Genomic DNA, 21,438 nt, shown 5'->3' on the forward strand with positions numbered 1-21,438 from the left:
CAGTTTGGCAGGCGACGGACCTGGCCGGCGGCTCTGCGGACTTGCCGAGGAGCGGAGCTGGCCAGGGAGGATTCCGGGGGGGGGAGAAATGGATCTCCTCCCCTCCGCAGACCCCCCGGTGGACTCAAGTAGGTGGGGTTCATATACCCCTAGCTTGTGGGAGGTGAGCAGTTGCTTGGCTCCTGTCAGAAGTGTGCCACTGTGATTAGGTTAGCCTGCTGTTAGCAGTGGGGTGCCATGAGCCAGGCAAGGCAGGTCAGCATCGGCGTTGCTGGATCCTGTTGGGCTGCAAGGGTCCAGGTTCTGGCATGAGGGGGTCAGATGATAGTCTTGCCAATGATTTATACATATCTTCTGCTATTGGGCGGTGTAGCAGATGCCTATTATATTAATGGATGTGTTTGCATCGTTAAATAAGATCCAGGTAAGATAGGGTAACCGGAGTGTTAGGGAGTGAGTGAAAGGTGGGAAGGGATTGTGTGTGTGTGTGTGTGTGTGTATTCTGAGGTTATAAAAGGAGAGCACTGGCAGTCAGTTAGTCAGATAGGGCCTTAGAGATTGAGGAAGCTATATCTAGTGAGTGGGGTTTTGTGATTAGAATTTAGAAGGAATAGAGTAGGTAGGTAGGTTAAGACCAAGCATAGATGGATTAATGATAATATATAATTCCTCTTGTATTAAATAAATCTTTATTTTTAACTACAAAATCCTATGTCTTGGTTTGTTTTATTGCACTACCGTTAGGAAAACAACAACAACAAAAAACATATTTCCTTGTTACTTCTGCTGTATTGGGTTGTTGTTCAGTCGTTCAGTCGTGTCCGACTCTTCTAGCTCGCCAGGCCTTCCTGTCCTCCGCTCTCTATCTCTTTCACCCAGAGAGTAAAAGAGGATGAAGCTGTGTGTGTCAGTGAGTACAACTGACCCAGCAGAGGTAGACGTCCTCAAGGGGTTTTCTTTTCAGTTTCATCAGGGGAAGCTGGAGAAGGTAAAACCCAGGGCAGGAGCATCACAGGTGGTATAGAAATGTAACAAAGAAAGAAAGAAAGAAAGAAAGAAAGAAAGAAAGAAAGAAAGAATAAACAATCCCCTTGCCAATGTTCTGTCACTTTTTCATGTTGTGAACTGTTACAGTCAGGGTCTGCCAAATAAACGGAAGGCTGATCATAGATTTGTAGGAGAGGAGAGAGTCTGTTGTTTCCGGTGCTTCATCCCATCGCGCACGTATCAGCCATTCACAAAGGCTTGCCACCAGCTCAGAGCCACTACATGAGTAGCACCCCAGGGAACTTAATACGTATTTATATTTTTACCCTGTTCAAGGTGGAGGGTGGTCGCTTATATGTTGTTGTTGTTGCTCAGTCGTTAAGTCATGTCCGACTCTTCGTGACCCCATGGACCATAGCACGCCAGGCCTTCTTGTCCTGCGCTTTCTCCCGGAGCATGCTCAAGTCCATATGGTCGCTTATACATTGCCCCAAAAGAGAACAAAAGAGGACAGCAATTTTCATAGAATGTGTGTAGGCTGATTTATATGTATAGATGCAAATTTAGAAATCACTATTATACTTTCAATAGAAGTACTGGATATCTCACCATAGTTTGGAAGACTGTGACCAGGTGCCCCAGATGCCTGCCCAGCCTATTGTTCAGGTGCTAACTGTGGATGGGCAACAGTACTTTTGGTTCTTCATCTTTAAACTAGAATTGGACAGGACAGGCCTGTAAATAGAGGACACCTTCAGATAGAGCTGGCGAGCCTTCAAGTAGAGGACTGCCCTTTGTGATAGGGGACACATGACCACCCTAGGCGACTTACATCATAACAAATTAATAATATATCAAAAGCACAAATTACTATCTGTAACAAGGTGAAAACAGCAGATAAAACCATTTCAGAACTAAATGTACAAGGCAGATGTAAAAACTAGGGATGGCAGGGCACCCGGTTGGGCTCAGTGCCTGGCAAGATATCACTAGCTCGGTCCCTGAGATGCTGATCCATGGTACCCATGCACCAAGCCAGGCAAGCACGCAGATGTCTGCTCCTTCACCTAGTTGCCTTCTCTCTCAAATGGCTACGTGTTCTTTTCCATAAGTATCCCATTTACTCAAATAGGGGCCTTAAAAGGGCCATGTCTGCAACATTCTAGGTATTTATGCCTGTAATGTTGCAGACATGGCCCCCTTAAGGCCCATGTTTGCAAAATTAGGATACTTACAGAAAAGAATGAGCAGACATTTGAGTGGAAAATGGTGGCTTGCTGAGAGAGCAGGCAACTGCGTACCACTGCCGAGCTTACCACAGACCACCCAGCAGCTCACCCCATGCTGCTTGCCTGGGTCGGGTAAATGCTGGGGGTCCAGTGAGTGCTGTGTGGGGTGATCCATCCATCCCTTGTAAAAACCTAGCCTGCAGAAATAGGAAGTCCTTCACATGGCAATGGAGGGCCATTATAAAAAGAGAGCACTCTCCCTTGGAAGAGAGTCTAAGCCTAGGCATCGCCACAGAGAAGGCCCTCTCCAGCATCCCAGCTGAATAAAACTCAGACATTGGTGGGACCTCAATGAGAGTCTCTACTGAAGATCTCAAAGACGCTCACAGGAGACTTAAACATTTGGGAATCCTGTGCCCAAGCTGCTTAGAGCTTTATGTTTAAAGGCAATGTTGGCTCAAGGCCTTTTACTGCCTGAAGCAGAGCCCAAACGCCCCCACTCCTGCTCCGTTCTGACATCAGCTTCTGCCTTCATCTATCTCTCACTGTGGTACGGCCTGAAGAAGGTCACTTCACCCTGCTACATAACACAAGTCAGTGCTGGCTCCAGGTTTTTGAGAGCCCTTGGACAAGGTACCTCCAAGGAGCCCCCTCGCTAAGTGGGTCCAAGTTCTCACTGCAGTTGCCACCAGCTTCTATTTCTCCTCTTCCTCTTACTCATCATTGCTTTTGTTGTTGTTGTTGTTCAGTCGTGTCCGACTCTTCGTGACCCCATGGACCATAGCACGCCAGGCCTTCCTTTCCTGCGCTCTCTCCCGGAGCGTGCTCAAATTCATATTCATTGCATCCGTGATGCTATCTAGCCATCTCATCCTCTGCCGTCCCCTTCTCCTTTTCCCTTCAGTCTTTCCCAGCATCAAGGTCTTTTCCAGAGAGTTTTCTCTTCGCATTAGGTGGCCAAAATATATCATTGCTACCTCTTGCTTATTTGACAGTCAGAGAGCCAGTGAGCAAGTAAGCAGTGATATTTACCGCTCCTCCTCCTCACCAATTCAATTTTCTGGACCAGAGTGAGAGGTTGCAATGGTGCAGAGGAGGAGTACGTTAATGGGGCTCTAGACAGTGTGCCCCTGGTGGGCTGTGGGCCATCAGCAAATGGATTTCTTGACCCCACCCCTGACATTGATGCCAGAGTTGCCCCGTTTAAATGCCATCATAACAAGCATACTACCAATGGCAGGAACAGAAGCTGCTGCCGTAATGGAACCAAACTCAGATGATAACTGACTCTAAATCTGTCCACAGCATTCTGGGCCAGCTGAAGTTTCCAAACAGTTTTCAAAGGCAACCCTACATCGAGTAGGGATGTACGGACTGTGTAAAATCCACTCCGTCTGTTTCATGGATTGTCAGGTGCTTTTTGTTCCATCATCCGCCTACAGACAGATGCAAATATTTTTTTTTCGTCATGTGGAAATATACAGAAATAATTAAGTAAACATTTACTTAAACATTTATGGAAGTATTTACATAATTTACCTCAGTACATAACATTTAGTGTATTGTCCCCCATTCTATTCAACGTTTCCTCAGAAGAAAAATACGTATTTTTCTACAGATTTATATGTGTATATTTTGGGGGGAGCAATGAATATGAACTTGAGCACACTCCGGGAGAGAGCGCAGGACAGGAAGGCCTGGCGTGCTATGGTCCATGGGGTCACGAAGAGTCGGACACGACTGAACGACTGAACAACAACAAATTTTTTGAGGAAAAAAAAAATCATCCAGAAGTCCATGGACTCCGCATGGCCTGAGGGGGGGGTGCTTCGCAGCAGATTCCGCAGCTTGGATTCTTAGGAATTCAAGCTCATTTTCATCCGTCTCGAATTTCTCCAGCATCCCTAACATGGAGCACATTGCAACATTGCAATCATGATGCAACTTAAGGCCTGTTCCACCATTGACACATATGGCTGCTTAAATAGCATCTTTCCTCTACTCTCTTGTGAGCTAGTTATACATAATCTTTTTTTTCCTTTTCTTTTCACCTTGCATTTTCAGACAAAGGAATCATGTTCAGGTGAATCCCTATGCCATTTTGTTGTGACATGGGGAGCAGTCCTTGTTGTAGGCCTCTAGTTTTCAGAATAACAATTCTCTTGCTTAAGAGTCACAGTTCCATACTTAGATAAGAGAACCAAGGTTTAGTTGAGTTTTTTTTTTCTTTTAAATGCTGTAATTACAGGGTTTTTTTTTTATTATTCACTGACCCAGAATAATGAGCACATAATTGTTTCAAGATCACATAATTGTGTATCATAGCAGCCGATCTCTGAGCACTGCAGGAATCACAGGGCTTGCGGGCTTGCAGTTTTATTTTGCTTTACATCATTTTGGAGAGCAGTGCAGCTGTTTCTGTTCTGTTTTCTTGCTTCATTAGTTGGTTGGTCAGGCAACTTTTTATTGGGATGCACTGACATCTGCTGGCTGCCTCAGTACTGCAAAGATGTTTCCCACATGAGTCTTTCAAGTGACAGTTGGTGTGGTGTGAAATGTTGCATTCCATAAGGAAGAAACATACACTGGTCTTAAAACTTGGCCAGAACTTTATTTAATTACAGGTACTATAAAAAGGTTGCGGGGGGGGGGAGAGTTGGAGGCCACTATACCTATTGCTTTATCTCATCCAGAGAAGATCCATTCATGCTGCCAACCAGGCCAGAATGAGGCCAGGCCATGCGAGGCAAGATATTGGCTTTCAAATTTCATGATTTAATTGTGAGGTTCTCTTCAATGGGGCTGAGCCACACCACTAGCTGGGCCCATCATAATCCAACAGATGTCTGCTCCCCCATCACTGCAGCCCCCCAAGCCCCCAGGTGAACATTGTCAGGAGGCAGGGGGATGTTCTCAAATATATTTAGGAACTGCTGCTGATCTGGAATGAGGGAGCCCAGAGAGCTTCGGCTATTTGGTGGTATAGAAATGAATGAATGAATGAATAAAATGAGATGCAGTCCATGGAGATGAGTCATAGCTCAGTGACAGAGCACATGTTTTGCATGCAGACGGTTCCAGGTTCAATCCCTGTCATCTCCAGGCAGAGCAGTCAAAGACCCCTTGCTGAGGCCCCAGAAAATTGCTGCCAGTCAGTGTAGACAACACTGAGGTAGATGGACTGATGGACTGGCTCAGTATAGGACCAGTTGCTGTGTTCCTAATCCTGCTAAAGAGGAAAAAGGAGGGGAGATACTTAATTAGGATTCAATATTTAACCTTCATTTCCTAGGGGCTGGGCATAGCAACGTTAACGTCTAGTTCTGCAGTAGACGGGCCTTTTTTGCCTCTTCCTTCAACTCTCCACACAGATCCTTCTAGGTTTGGTGTGATGATCTGGAAAAAAAAGAGAGGGCATCTGCCATCCTGTATAAAGAAATAGTAAGTGTGTTGGCTGCAGTGTAAAACTTATGTTGGTACTGTGCAGTGTCTATAGGGTAACACTTCTCAGACACAGGGTCTATGACCCTGGAGGAAAAGGTGAATTCTGGAAAATGCAAATAAATTAATTTATAATTACAACACTTTGTTATTATGTCATGAGCAGAAGCTACAAGTCCAGGTTTTATGTCGAGTACTGGGGGCAAGGCTGCAGCACTCTGCACCATTTAGTAATAATTCCCATTGATTTAGTTGGAGCATCATCCCAAGTAAATGGTGTATAGGTTTGCAGCCTAGATATTCCAGGCTGATGAAGAGACTTGGCAACATCTGTTCTGGGGTGGAATCTGATCCAAGAAGGAGGTAAAGTGAGATCAGATCTACAGCCGAAGTGAGACAGGATTGTGTTCAGGGACATCACGTCAGATGAAGCCAGACAGGGAAGAGAAATTTAGGGGATGTAGCAGAGTCCAGCTCACAAAGAATGCAAGACAAAGCAAGGCACACACAGGACGAGGGGCACACACAGGCACATATGAAGCAGTCAGATCATTGGCCAAACACTCACACCAACTTACAAGCAGCTTCCTTCTGGAGGGACTTATGGGAGGTTGGGCACAGGGAGGCGAGGTCAACCAAATTATTATCAGCTCTGTGTCAGTCTTTCCTGTTATAGGATAGGCATGGGGGATATATTCTTTGGTTCGCTTTCTCATGTAAATGTATCCAATTTTGCACTTTCAAACCAATAAGTGAACTGAAACTCTGTGATCCTTCAAAATGTGCACTTCTATGAATTTTACAATGGATTTTTCCAATTAAAAACTATAAGGGTGCAATCCTAACTAGATAGGTGGCTGCCTCCGAAATCAGAGGCGACCGCCTATCCAAAGCAAGGCGAGAGAAGTATGCGGGGGGGATAGTTCCCTCTGCGCCTCTCCTGCCTTCCTATTTTTCGCTAAACAGCCATTTTCGGCTGTCTAGCGGCAGCAGGGGGGGGGGCTGACCAGGAGAGGAAGCTGCCGTACGACACATTGGACATGTCGTACATGCAGCTCCACTCTCCCCACCCTGGAACGCCCCCGCCCCGCCCCTTTTCAGTTCCTCCACGCTCCTCTTGCGAGCATGGAGGATGGGGCTTCTCTGCACTGCCTCCAAGGCAGTGTGGACAGGAGGGGCAGTTGGTTTTCAGGGAACCGACCTCAGAGTGTGGGCTCCGAGGTCGTTTCCCAGAAAAGAGCATATCCTATGGCCTGCCCTCTAGACAGTGTCTAGTGGCCATAGGTTGTTGTTGTTTATTCAGTCAGTCGCTTCCGATTCTTTGTGACTTCATGGACCAGCACACGCCAGAGCTTCCTGTCGGCTGTTGCCACCCCCAGCTCCCCCAAGGTCGAGTCCGTCACCTCCAGAATATCATCCATCCATCTTGCCCTTGGTTGGCCCCTCTTCCTTTGGCCTTCCACTTTCCCTAGCATCAGCATCTTCTCCAGGGTATCCTGTCTTCTCATTATGTAGCCAAAGTACTTCAGTTTTACCTTAAATATCAGTCCCTCAAGTGAGCAGTCTGGCTTTATTTCCTGGAGTATGGACTGGTTTGATCTTCTTGCAGTCCAAAGCACACGCAGAATTTTCCTCCAACGCCACAGTTCAAAAGCATCTATCTTCCTTCGCTCAGCCTTCCTTATGGTCCAGCTCTCGCAGCCATAGGTTACTATGGGGAATACCATTGCTTTAACTATGTGGACCTTTGTTGTCAGTGTGATGTCTCTGCTGTTGACTATTTTATCAAGATTTGTCATTGCTCTCCTCCCAAGAAGTAAACGTCTTCTGATTTCCTGGCTGCAGTCAGCGTCTGCAGTAATCTTTGTACCTAGAAATACAAAGTCTGTCACTGCCTCCACGTTTTCTCCCTGTATTTGCCAGTTATCAATCAAGCTGGTTGCCATAATCTTGGTTTTTTTTAGGTTTAACTGCAACCTAGCTTTTGCACTTTCTTCTTTCACCTTCGTCATAAGGTTCCTCAGCTCCTCCTCACTTTCAGTCATCAAAGTGGTGTCATCTGCATATCTGAGATTGTTAATGTTTCTTCCAGCAATTTTAACTCCAGCCTTGGCTTCATCAAGGCCAGCACGTCACATGATGTGTTCTGCGTACAGGTTGAATAGGTAGGGTGAGAGTATACAAGCCTGCCGTACTCCTTTCCCAATCTTAAACCAGTCCGTTGTTCCGTGGTCTGTTCTTACCATTGCTACTTGGTCGTTATAAAGATTCCTCAGGAGGCAGACAAGATGACTTGGTATCCCCATACCACCAGAACTTGCCACAATTTGTTATGATCCACACAGTCAAAGGATTTAGAATAGTCAATAAAACAGAAATAGATGTTTTTCTGAAACTCCCTGGCTTTCTCCATTACCCAGCGGATATTGGCAATTTGGTCTCTAGTTATGATCCACACAGTCAAAGGCTTTAGAATAGTCAATAAAACAGAAATAGATGTTTTCTGAAACTCCCTGGCTTTCTCCATTACCCAGCGGATATTGGCAATTTGGTCTCTAGTTATGATCCACACAGTCAAAGGCTTTAGAATAGTCAATAAAACAGAAATAGATGTTTTCTGAAACTCCCTGGCTTTCTCCATTATCCAGCGGATATTGGCAATTTGGTCTCTAGTTCCTCTGCCTTTTCGAAACCCAGCTTGTACATCTGGCAATTCTCGTTCCATGAATTGCTGAAGTCTGCCTTGCAAGATCTTGAGCATTATTTTACTGGCATGTGAAATAAGTGCCACTGTTTGATAGTTTGAACATTCTTTGGTGCTTCCCTTTTTTGGTATGGGGATATAAGTTGATTTTTTCCCAATCTGTTGGCCATTCTTGTGTTTTCCAAATTTGCTGGCATATGGCATGCATCACCTTGACAGTGGCCATAGGATTGCTCCCTAAATCCCATTTAAATAATCAAGGGTAGCTGACAGTGCTAGCAGTCATGGAAGTGTGTCTTCAATTGTCAGTGGAAGCCTTAGGAGCCTGCGTGATCTCTCTGGGGAGATGCTTCCACATGGTGAGTGCCGCAAGTGAGGAGGCATATATTAGGAGAAATGTCAACAAAACGTTTGCACATTTTCATGCAAACTTGTAAAAAAAAATCTCAATCTCTCAGAACAAATTGAGCTTAAGACTGGAAGAATGAGGAACTGAGAGAAACCAAAATTGTCAGAACTGCCCATCCCTATTATCAGAAAGTGACTCCAGATACTGATGTAAATATTGCTAGGAATTTCTCCTGGTGTACCGAGTCACGGTCATGTGCAGGGAGTGGTATATAAGCTGGTCACTGCAGTTCATCAATCCTTGCCAGAAATTGGGGTTCTTCTGTTACAGTCCACCCTGCCCCTTTTATCAGATTGATTTGCGTAGGATTTCATCATAGATCAAGATGGGTTTCAGCATTTATTTATTTGTTTGCAAGGCTCTGTGGCTGTAAAGACTCTGTAAATAATTAAGCAGATGGGACAGTTGCTTTGTGGTCTGTCGCTGTTGATTTTTGTTTTCTAATGGACTCCCAGGTTTTCCGACAGGCCTTTATCGAGGTTTGTGTAGCTTGACTCACTGAGCAGAACACTGAGCACCAGCCATGCATCCTATTTCCTTGACAACTCCCGTTTTTGCTGCCTCCATGGGACAGCAAGAATGGGTAGGTTTGTGGACATTTCTTCCATTCCATTCTTTTATTGATCTAGAAATTTGCTCTGTACTGTGCCCCCTAATTCTGCTTTAACTAGGAGAGTTTCTAGTTAATCCTAAAATTAATCCTAAAATAATGTATCCTAAAAGGCAGTCTGAAAATCCAGCTGTTGCTGTTGCTGGAATTGGAGCATGCACAGTTTGCCACAGTTTCAGATCCATTCAGTTCATTTGCATCTTTCCCCATGACTAAATTACCAATGCAGGTGGGCACACTGAGTAAAGCAGCCTTAAACGAGGTCAAGATTCTTATTGTGTGTTGTTTTACTGCTAATGGAATGACAAAGGATTCCTCGCACATTGTTCATTTTGGAAACCAAAAATTCTGGGAGAAATATGAGTGGGGAGAATTTGGAATATCTCGAAAAAGGGTGACTTTTGAGTCCCTGGTGGGCCATTATTTGTGACTGGTGAGCTGCTTCTGTTTTGGTGAGTCACAATTTCTGCAAGCCAGCTTATTTTTGTGTGTGTGTGTGTTGATTTTTAATGTTACAGGCTGCCTTGTGTTTTGAGGTAGGGTGACATGATATCTAAAGAAATGAAGAGACTTAGGTTGAGGTGAAATAAAATGTCACCCAAAATGGCACCATTTAAAACTGATTTAAAAGTTTTTTATAATTATAATAATAATACCTAAGTCTTAAGTCTTTTTGGCCGATTTTGAGACAGTGCTGCATATTAACTCATCAGATTGCCCAACTTTACTCCACTTTACCCCCTTTTTTAACTCTAAACCCTCTAAACCCAGCATTCATAAGCATATAAATTCATATTTCAACATTCCATAATTGAGATTACCGAGGAATTTCTAATCAAGGGGATATAAATTTGATTTTCTTTAACAACTAAAAATGAGTTAGGAGAATTTGCTTAAGAATTCCCCCCCCCCCACACACACACTAATTATTTCATAATTATTTCATAATTAGAATCATAATAATAGTCCTTGTCCTTTTATCTGAGTCCTTTCTATTCTGTTTATCTCATGTTTGTATGTTGATTGACCTTTCAGATGGAGATTCATAAGGCATCTGTATTCCTTAATTGCTTAAATGATAATACAGTATGGTTGCAAAACGGGACGTTCCCTCTCTGCCCCCTTTGTTGACAAATGTTCTAAGGCAAAATATTAGGTGTGATGAATTGCTTTACCTGTTTTCAAAACTCAGCCCCCACTTTGGTACCACTTCTGCCAAGGTATTAATAGGTTTTTAATCTAATTAAGCTAATAGGCATCTGCACCTGAGCTTTCAAGAGGACAATGATTTGTGTAGCTTCCGTGTAGCACTTTCAAGCATTCATCATTAATGTTTATTGCAGCAGCTGTTGAGTACATAGTACATTTGCAAACAGGACTGCAGTTTTGTATAGGCCAAAAAAGAGAGATGTGAATCAGCTCATGGATCTGAAATCTGGAGGGAATCTTTATGATCAGGATGTAGTTAAGAGTCAATGACTCTAATGGGGTGAACGTTTAAAGATGGCCTAATGAGCCATAAGCTTTGGACCTGATTCAGACTTAGGGGTGTACAAAACCCCGCTTACCTGGCTCCGCCGGGTTCTGCAGGTGGGGGGAGGCAATCTGTTCCTCCCCCCAAAATCCTCGACAGGGGGGGAGGTCATCCGTTCCTCCTCCCCAGAATCCTGCCCAGTGTCAGGGTGAAAACTGAGCCCATAGAGCCCCAGAGCAGTTCTGATTCTGAGGAAGAACAGCAATCCGTGGGAGAGGAGCGCGCTCATCTCTCACAAGCACAGCAGCTGGCAGAGATTCCTCCTGCCAGCATTCCTGGGATAGATAGTGACCCTGGCAGTGAGAGAGCACTGGAGGGGGGCTTGCGGGATGCTCGGTGCAGACACAGGGAGCGGCGACAGATGGAGGGCGCGAAAAGGAGGCAATCCGCTTGTTTGGCGCTCAGACAACGGTTGCGTCCCGAGGACCCAAGGGAAAGAGGGAGGATCTCTCCATAGTCCATAAGTTCAGAATCTTCTTGCAGTTCTCCTTCAAATGGGGACCAACTGCCTTACCTGGAGCTTGGGCTACTCTGCTATCTATCCCCAGTGCAGTTCCTTGCTTAGTCGCTAGTGATTAGTATCTGCAAGAGTCATAAAGTAGGGATGTACGACAGTGACTTACCTTTCCGCTGATTATGTTGATGCTGGGGAGGAGGTGTTCCGTCCCTCCCCCTGGAATCCTGGCTGGGGGGGGAGGCGCTCCGTTCCTCCCCCCCGGAATCCTGGCCAGCTGGCTCCGCTCCGCAAGGATTCTGTGGAGCCGCTGGCTGGCTCCGCCAGCAGCCGGACATCCGGCTGCTGGCTAGCAGGGACGCAAATGGCAGCGGCAGTAGCCGCCGCCGTTTGCGTCCCTGCAGACAGCTGTGATAGGCTACGTAAATGTTTACGTAGCCTATCATGGCTGATTAAAAACAACAACAACAAAATGCACGTACGCAAATGGCGGCGGCCATGGCCGCCGCCATTTGCGTTCTTTATTTTGGCACGTCTTAGTCTATGTAAACATTTACGTAGACTAAGACGGCGAAAATAAGGGGAACGCAAATAGCGTAGCGTCTACGCTATTTGCATCCCCCTTATTTTCGCCGTCTTAGTCTACATAAATGTTTACATAGACTAAGACGTGCCAAAATAAGGAACGCAAATGGCAGCGGCCATGACCGCCGCCATTTGCATACGCGCGTTGTTGTTTTTTTTAAGTCAGCCGTGATAGGCTACATAAAGATTTACGTAGCCTATCACGGTGTTTTTTTTTTAAATCTAGCCGTGATAGGCTACGTAAATCTTTACGTAGCCTATCACTTTTTTTTTTTTTAACTGTAAATGGTGGTGGCGGCAGCCGATCGGAAGACCGGCCGCCGCAGCCGCCTCCGCTGCAGCCGCTACAGGAGCCGCTGCCGCCAGGAAGATCCGCCCAAGGTAAGTCCTATCCCCGGGGGGGGGGGCGGGCCATTCCACCACCGATTTCGGGGGGCCGAATGCGCTGGCATTCGGCCTCCCCGAGATCTGTGGCGGAACTTTCGTACATCCCTATCATAAAGTAATAAAGGAATAAAGCCTCGGAAAGAATCTTAGTCGTCTGTGTCCTGAGTTGGCTATTGGAGGGGACTGCAAGAGGCAGCTAGGGTGCTCCTGACACCCAATCGGCTCCACTCCATGGCCAGGCCGTGAAGCTGCCAGCTGAGCCAACCCCCAGTGGGGCCCCCAGCTGCTGCCAGGCTGCTGTGGACACAAATGGCCTCCTGCATAGGGGATGACATTTGCATCCCTACGCAAGCCCATGATAGGCTACGTATATACTTACGTAGCCTATCATGGCGAAAGCAGGGACGCAAATGGCGCCCCCTATGCAGGACGCCATTTGTGTCCCTGCTTTAGCCGTGATAGGCTGCGTAAATATTTACATAGCTTATCACGGGCCGCATAGGGATGCAAATGGCAGCCGCTACAATGGCCGCCATTTGCAGCCGCAGCAGCCGGAGCCACCTCCGCCGCCTCCGCTGCAGCCAGGTAGGCTCCGTTTCGCGGGGCTTTTCCGGGGTGGTGGGGCGGGGGGCTCCGTTCCGCCACGGATTCCGGGGGGCAAATTCACTGGAATTCGGCCCCCCTGGGATCTGTGGCGGAATTCTCTAACTTCCCTATTCAGACTTGGGAGAAAATAGATACCTTCATGCATGTCCTCCAGTGTTTTTCACAAGAAAATAGGGATATTTGTAACAGCTCAGGGCAAAACTAGACATGATGGTAATTGCATGAATGCTATTTATGTGCACATTATTAAGGTGTGTATGTGTGAGTGCATGGGAGTGGAAATTTAACTGTTTCTGTCCCTGCCATGGTCCCCCCAGATTGCATCTCTGAAGCTGCCATTTGCGTTTCAAAAGAAGCCTCTGTTGGTGCCAATGGGAGTTTCCCTTGAAATGCAAGGAGAGCTTTAAGAGGGGTGTTGTTGTTTTTTCCCCCAGGACCATGGCAGGGGCAAAAACAGTTATAATCTTTCTCCTCATTACACCAGCCCCAAAGCTCATCTGTCTTCCCTGTGCTTGCTATTTACATAACTAACAACCTTGGCCCTGTCAAGGCTGATTTGGCCGTCACATCTCTCCTTAAAGATATCTGCCTGAGCCCAAGTGATATAGTGATATATTTTGAAGTGCAGGCATTCATCATGACAGTTCCCCATAGCCACAACCCAAAGGAGAGTCCAAAATCAGGTGGCTATGTTGATGAATATCAACAAGCCAGTTCTAGCAGCTTTTGTCTCCTTCAGGAGCAGGTCTTTTGTAAAACTAATGAGTTAGTCAGTCAGCCAGTCAATTCTATTGCATATAATTATAGGTAGGGATGGGCAAACTCACCTGGGTCCACCCCATGCCCTGCTTGACAGTCCCCCGCTGGTTGCCTGCCCCTGCTTGCGCTGGGGCATGAGCCACCTGGTGGTTTGCGGATGCCCAGTGAGCGGCAGTCCACTTCCACGATGAGCCACCATTGTGCACAAAATGGCGGCTCGCTGGGGTAGTGGAGGCACCAGGATGGGATGGGAACCAAGAGGGAAGTGGCATGGTGCTTCCCTCTTGGCTCCGATCCTGCTGCGGCCACTGAGAAACCGCGCCGCTCTCTGCTGGGCACTGGCAGAGGGGGGTGGGGTTGTTCGGCAGCTGCGACAGCAGAGGCAGCAGGATGAGCACTGAGAGGGAACTGCCATGCCACTTCCCTCTCAGCTCCCATTGTTCCCCAGCTGCAGCTGTCAAGAGCGATCACATGTCTCTCTGCCAGGCACTGGCAGAGGGTGGCAGGGTTGCTTGGCGGCTGCAGCAGTGGAAGCAGCAGGATGGGAACCGAGGGGCAAGCACCATGGTGCTTCCCACTTGGCTCCCATCCTGCCACTGCTGACACTGAGACAACTGGGCACTGGCAGAGGGAAGCATGGTCACTCGGCCTGTGGCAGCTGCCCCTCACACTGTCCTTCCTGGCGGGGAGAGCAGGAAGGGTTAACAGCGCAAGTGGAGGGGGCCTTTTCGATAAAGGCCGATTTCACATAATCATTAATAAGGCTGATTTTATGGAACAGGTCAAGCTGCCAGTTGGGCAAGGAGCAGGGGCCAGCGCACTTGCCCCAATTGGAGCATGCCCGGTTGGGCAAGTGTGGAGGTCCATAGACTGGTATCCAGGGGGCCGGACTGGCAGGAACTCACCGAGATCAAGCCCCCAAATGGGTGCTTGTGAGATCCCTAACTGTAGGTTCGTACAATTTTGCAATGACAGTCACTGAAAGAAAAAGGTTGAACAAGCTGCTCCAAACATCTCACTGTGTGCACAATCTGTGGCAATAGTTTTTAGTACCTTTGCTCTAATCTTCTTAGCAGCCACTGTGTGAATAAAGCTAATTGGTTAGTTATGTAAGGATCTTTATGTACAAGTGGTTTACACATCTGCTCAGCCAAATTTCTATCAGACATTCCTCCCAGCAATTGTACAGGAAATCTTTTCCTGGGACTGGCATACAGTTCACAAATTCTAGATGATAGATAGATAGATAGATAGATAGATAGATAGATAGATAGATAGACAGACAGACAGACAGACAGACAGACAGACAGACAGATTAATATCCTCTGTTTGTGGAGCCCCACATAAACAGAGACATTGAAATATGGGAACATTTATATACCTCCTATCCAGATATGCCGAAGTCATAGTCTGGAAGCATAATTCCATAAATGCCTTCCTTAGCTCCGAGTGAGTCAAGGAATTAAGATAATTAGCGAAAGATTGCTCACCCTTGTAAAGATTGTACCACCTGCTAAATCCTGCTTGCTGAATGATTTCAACATCCTTAATGGCATCCTGCAAGTACAACCCATCTCTAATTTTAACAGACCCACTAAGATGAAAAGAAGCCAATGAAAGAGAAAAATGGGCTAGTATTTCAAAACAACAGGAAGTCCAACTACCCCTGTTCTTCTGTTCTAGATAGAAGAGTTTAGCCAAATGATAGTCAAACATGCTAATGAATCTTTTCAGATAAAAGAAAATGATCTTGTTCACTCTGCCAGACATTGATGGTAGCCCCGCTTCAGCATGAAGAAGAGCAGATAGAGTGCTTAGGAGGAAGGGCCAGAATGCCTCTGAGAAATATATTCTGTATAACTTTTACTGAGCCCCCAAATTTCTGCACCATACAGAATTTGTGCTAAGATCAAGTATTTTCAGTGCTGGCCTCCCTTGGTTTGGAAGCAGGTATAAGAAGCGTTTGCCAATCTAGAAGCAACCAAGACAACAATCTATGTGTCTTCCACCTCCGAGAAATGTATAACCAAATACTTCTATGTTGGGCCTTGTGCATACAATGATTATCCAAGAACCATTTATGTCTCTGGGGTCTTTTGGCAAGCATCATAATTTTAGTTTTATCGTCATTAATTTTAAGAGTCTTAATTGTGCATTCAGGACTGAGCCACCTCAAATTACTTTGCATTACAATAGGGAATAATATATTGTTGCTGGGTAAACTCATTTCCCCGTCACCTATTGTGATGATTTAAGTGTCAGTTCCGCATCTCTGTGAGCCTCCACTACACCACCTCACTGAAGGCTCTGGACCACCTGCTATATGCTGTATTTATTCGCTCTACAAATGACATGAGGGTATTTCTTCTATTGGTTCCAAGCAGTAGTGCAGCTGGGTAATTTTAAAACAGGGGTGGGCAACATGGACCCTCCAATGTCAAAAAAAGAGAAAAAAAATAGCTCCACTATGGAGCCTTTCAACGGACAAATTTGGCTTGTTTTCAAATTTGGCTTTGTTTTCACAAAGGCTCTGTAGCTGTTTGCCACTGAATTTGGGTGGCAAATTGCCAATTTTCTCCCACCGTGCTGCTGAAGATTTGGTAGCACAGTGACAGGAGTGTGGCCCATGGGAAGGTCTGGTGGGGGGTACAGAAAGTATGCCTCAGGCCCTCCAAAATTTCCCATCCCTGTTATAGACCTAATGGTCTGATGGGCACTAGGGACACTGGAGAAATCTGAGATGGACTAAACTGAGCTTGGATTTCTAGGAAGCCACCCTGTGGAATCTGCTGCAGAGCGAACCCCTCAGGCCACGCAGAGTCCATTGACTTTTGGATGATTTTTTTTTTTTTTACTTTCCTGAAATTTACGCATATAAATTCGTAGGAAAATATGTAAGTTTCTGCAGAGGAAAGGTTGAATGGAATGGGGAACAGTACAGAACATTCACATCTGTCTGTGAGTGGCTGATGGAGCAAAAGGCACCTGGCAATCCATGAAACACAGACAGAGCAGATTTTACACAGTCCGTACATTACTAATGGGCACCCCTTTCATTGTTCCCATGTATAGCAAGGTACTAATGTTTCAACAATGGTAGATTTGAAATATGCACAATATGGGGCAGGAGTAAGAGAAAAATATAGTACTAAGAGGAAGATATTAACAAGTGCAACTCTTTTGATCATGGTGTAAGCTGAACCTGCCAAAATTCTCCTTTTAGCTCAGCTGTGAAAGGCCCAAGAGATTTTCCTGGTTTTGACTCTGGCAGCCGTAAGCAAGACCAATTACCTTCCTGTAGCCTTGAATGGTCTCGGAAACAAAGCTGTGTTATCTAAGGCTCCTGGGAGGTCTCTTTTGCCAGAATCTTCTGTCACTCACTAGCTGACTCTAGGGATGTACGGGCAGTGTAAAATCCACTCTGTCTGTGTTTCGCGGATTGTCAGGTGCCTTTCATTCTGTCTTCTGCCCACAGACGGATGTGAATTTTTTTTTTCCGTCATGTGGAAAAGTATAGAAATAATTATGTAAATATTTACGTAAGTATTCATGTAAGTACTTACATAATTTACCTCAGTACGTAACATTTAATGTATTGTCTCCCCATTCCATTCAACTTTTCCTCAGCAGAAACGTATGTATTTTTCTACGGATTTATATGCGTAAATTTCGGGAAAGTAAAAAAAATGTCCGAAAGCCCACGGACGCCGCATGGCCTGAAGGGGTCACTCTGCAGAAGATTCCGCAGGTCGGATTCTTAGAAATCCAAGCTCATTTTAATCAATCTTGAATTTCTCCAGCACCCTTAGCTGACTCTTCTTTCATTCCCAGTTCATCAGCTCTTGCCTGCCCTCTCCTTTGAAACGGCTTCCATGGCCAAAATAATGTACTTGATCTTGGGAAGAGGCGGAAATCAGTTCCTTCATTTTTATTCACATCCAAGAAAATATTGATCCTCATTAATTTTACAAAAGGGAAAAGCAGAGGGCATGGCATATGAAAAGATGCGAATGCTGGTTGCATTTAATTTTCTCAATCAAACAAAGGGTTGGAATAGAGAGCCTGCAAGGCTGCTTCCAACTCTGTGATTTTATGAAGATGGGCATTACATCTCCATTGAGGATGGACAAAGTAATAATAGAGGAAAACTGGCCATCAAAAGGAAATCAAGTCAGAATGGATGAAAAACAGCCAGAGAACGCAACTCTGTTCTATAACTTACTTTAATTAGTAAATGTCTCCCTTCTCTTGAGCTGCCACCAAATTTTCACTTCAAAGCAAAAAGCAAAGTGAATTAGAGGAGTTACCCTTCTGGAACATCAGCAACATTTTGGGAGTGGACTCTGGCACATCCCTATGTCACCACCTGATTTTTCCTAAAGCAAATTCATGAACCTAGATGTTCCTCCTCAGGCAAACTCCTCCTTGAGAAATGTCAAAGGAAGGAAAAAGAGTACTGATAAGTTTGGCGGCACATTTCAGGTGATGTTTTGCACACTCTCATCTAGGGATGTGCATAGGTTTTGGCCTGAGCCAAATCGGAATCCTTTAGATGTTTCTGGTGGTTCCCAAAGTGATGTGGTCTCTGAGGTGGCCAGAACTGAAGCTGGACCCCACATGAAGCTTTGTCAGTGATTTGGACTTCAGAAAGGCAGTCAGTCTCCAAACACTGAGCCTTTTGGTTTTCTTTCTCTGTAAACACTGATAAGGAGTGTGGTTGACTGACTGACTGGTCCACCTAATTCTCAGGCACATTTTACCAGGAGCTTTCCAATTACTATACTTCGGGGGAAGGACTGTGAGTTATATAGACCTGTTTCTCTCAACTTCCTTTTTTTCAATTGCTAAGTTGTTCTATAGCAAGCAAGTAAGAATTCAGAGGTTCTGTGTTTGGTTGGAGGGGCCATAGTTCAGGGTGATAAAGCACATGCTTTGCATATGAGAGGTCTGATCCCTGTTATATCCAGATACAGCTGGGAAGGGATCCTATCTGAAACCCTGGGGAGCCATTGCCTGTCAGTGTCAACAATACTGGGTTAGATGGATGTAGTGTGTTGGTGAGAAGAAAATGTGGGCTTCACAGACTGCCTAGAGACCTGTGTAGTTTAACATAGGGCACAATCCTATGAGGATAGGCAGCTGCCTCCAAACTTGGAGACGACCACCTATCCAATGCAGAGCAGGAGAAGCACGGAGGGAATCGTCCCCTTCACACTTCAGCCACCCTGCATTTGCGGCTAGAGAGCCAATTTTGGCTGTCTAGCTGCAGGAAGACGGAGCGGGGGAAGTGGCTGCTGGACAACACATAGGATGTGTTGTACTAGCATTTCCACCTTCCCCACCCCGGAACGCCCCCTGAATGCCCCGTTTTCACCACTTTGTGCTCCTCTTCTGAGTGCAGAGCATGGGGCCATTCTGAGCTGCCTGTGAGGCAGTGTGGGAGGGGGGGGGGAAGGTTGATTCTCCAGGAACCAGCCTCAGAGCGTGGGCTCTGAGGTCAGTTCCTGGAAATTGACATATCCCATGGCCATCTAGCCGCTGACTAGCTGCCATAGGATTGCTGCCTTTGTAGAGCTTAGCAGGCTTTAGCTAACGCAAATAGGCCCCTTGATGGGGGGGGGGGCTTCTAGAGTGAGCCTCTCACATACTTTTAATTGGTATCAAGCAAGTGCAGTTTCATATGTCAGCAACTGTGTGTACCTCACCCTGGTTACCTCACTCTTTTCTCAAAGAGAGTGGTGTCTTATCTCACCCATCAGATGGAAGGATTTCATTCCTATGTAGGAAAGCTAGAAGCTCTCTCTTATTAGTTTCCTAGGCTGGGATGTTTCGAAAACCTTTGAGGGGGAGGCAGGCCTGGGCCCCCACTTCTAGGAGGAGAGTGTGTTTCTATGTGCCAGCCTGTTGGTTTGAGAGAGGGGAGGGAGAAAGCTATAAAATGAAGCAGGCTAGTTTTGATCTCTGGTCTCACTCTAAGGAGGAATATGCATGCTACTGGCCTAGAGAAACTTATGGTCTTGAGGAACAGCCTTCATCTATCTTGGGCACCCAGATAGACATTCAGGGTGTGGCAACTGCTTTGTCACCAGAAGGGAGGTGTGAACTTTCTTTGCTATTCTGGATCCAATAAACTGTCCTCTTTTTGCACAAGTGGCTTGTTTCCTTTTGGTAATCAAAAGAATCTGATTGATGACTCGGAACTGACAGAATCAGAACCCCAGATCAACACAATGGACCAATGGCCTGACTCAGCATAAGGCAGCTTCCTAAGCTGAGGGTGGGTTGGGGTTCTTTCAAGTTCAATTTGTTCATGATTTTAAAATCCTTCTTTTCCCTTTCTCAGTTATTAAATCAATTCCTCTCTCTTGCAGTGGGAAAACCAAAACCAAACCATACGTATTTCCAGCACCACTATGGTTCACTTATTTTTTACACATTTCAAACTGGATTTCAATCAGCATTATTCTTAGTCCCTGCACCTATCCTTTTGAAACTTTGCAGGTTTCTTGCCTGGAGACCTCTATGGGGTCTGCTATTTTCATACAATTCCCCTCCCCCCCCAAAAAAAAAAATAGGAAGGAGGAAAGGAAATCAAATCACTCCCCTGCCCCATTTATTTATTTATTTATTTATTTATTTATTTATTTATAATATTTATATACCGCTCAACATCAAAGGATTTTGGAACAGTGAACAGCAGAGATAAAAGAATAAAACACAATGTTAAAACAATTAAAACTTTTGAAAAGATTTATATCCCACCTTTCAACCAAAAGTGGCATGTAAGGTGGCTGGTTGAGAGTGGAAAGCCGATCAGGCAGACTGTATATAACCCATTCCAGTCCCACAATCTTTCTCTGTGTCCTGTAGGGGACCAAGATTCAGTCTGTTCCCTAGAGAATTTGTGATTGCTGCCTGAACTATTGTACATGTTTTGGTGTTCTTGGTTATGTGTCATGTCTGTGGCTGTGCTAATAAGTTCCGTAAGTATGGAGTTTGGTATTCAGCATCCTGAGGTTTGCAGCTTTCCTTTAAAGGAAGCCCAGTCTCTCTCTCTCTCTCTCTCTCTCTCTCTCTTCAATCCATTCTAGGGTAGTATTATATTTTATATGAATGTCATCATTCCCCCCCCCCGCTTTCTTTTTCTAGGGTGAAAGAGGAGCCCAAGGGTTACCTGGACTGATGGGTGAGAGAGGAGAAAAGGTAACAATCCATTCAAAAAGTAGCAGAAGAAAACATTTGTCATTAGTTTCTGGCTACACAACTGTGGGCTAATAATAATACTTGCAATCTGTGAACGACTTTTCCAAAGTATCTCCAATCAGCCAGTTCAGCCTCTTGGTCCATCACAAAGGTTTTAGCACAACAACAAATCATAACATATAAATGACACAAATTACAATATACACTAACAATAAATCCTAGTATAGATAATCTGTTTGATAATCAGCTACTTGAGCTTCCATGAAAACCTTTCTTGTATATCAGGGGTTGGCAACTTGTGGTCCTCCAGATGTTTTGGCCTACAGCTTCCCTCAGCTCTAGCCAGCATAGTCAGTGGTGAAGGATGCTGGGAATTGTAGGCCAACTACAACATCCAGAGGGCCACAGGTTGCCCACCTCTGCAGCATTTGGATAGTATCACTTCCAAATACAGTGAGGGAACACATAACAGACTGTTACTTCTTATATATTCTCTAAGAACTCCCTTCACTATCAAACCTAGATCTCAA

The 21,438-nt window shown here is 45.5% G+C and overlaps 1 protein-coding gene across 1 annotated transcript in view; it reads left to right on the forward strand.

Annotated features, from left to right (window-relative positions):
• The window catches only part of COL22A1 (collagen type XXII alpha 1 chain), a 224,738-nt gene that overhangs the window by 27,583 nt on the left and 175,717 nt on the right, over positions 1-21,438 (forward strand). The window contains exon 9 of the mRNA XM_084847960.1: positions 20,855-20,908. Within this exon, the coding sequence (XP_084704086.1) occupies positions 20,855-20,908 (54 nt within the window). The remainder of the gene's footprint in view (positions 1-20,854; positions 20,909-21,438) is intronic.

The sequence above is a fragment of the Heloderma suspectum genome, chromosome 4, assembly GCF_057233095.1.
Source record: "Heloderma suspectum isolate Gila_16-S chromosome 4, 16-S_ref, whole genome shotgun sequence".
Taxonomy (NCBI): Eukaryota; Metazoa; Chordata; class Lepidosauria; order Squamata; family Helodermatidae; genus Heloderma; species Heloderma suspectum.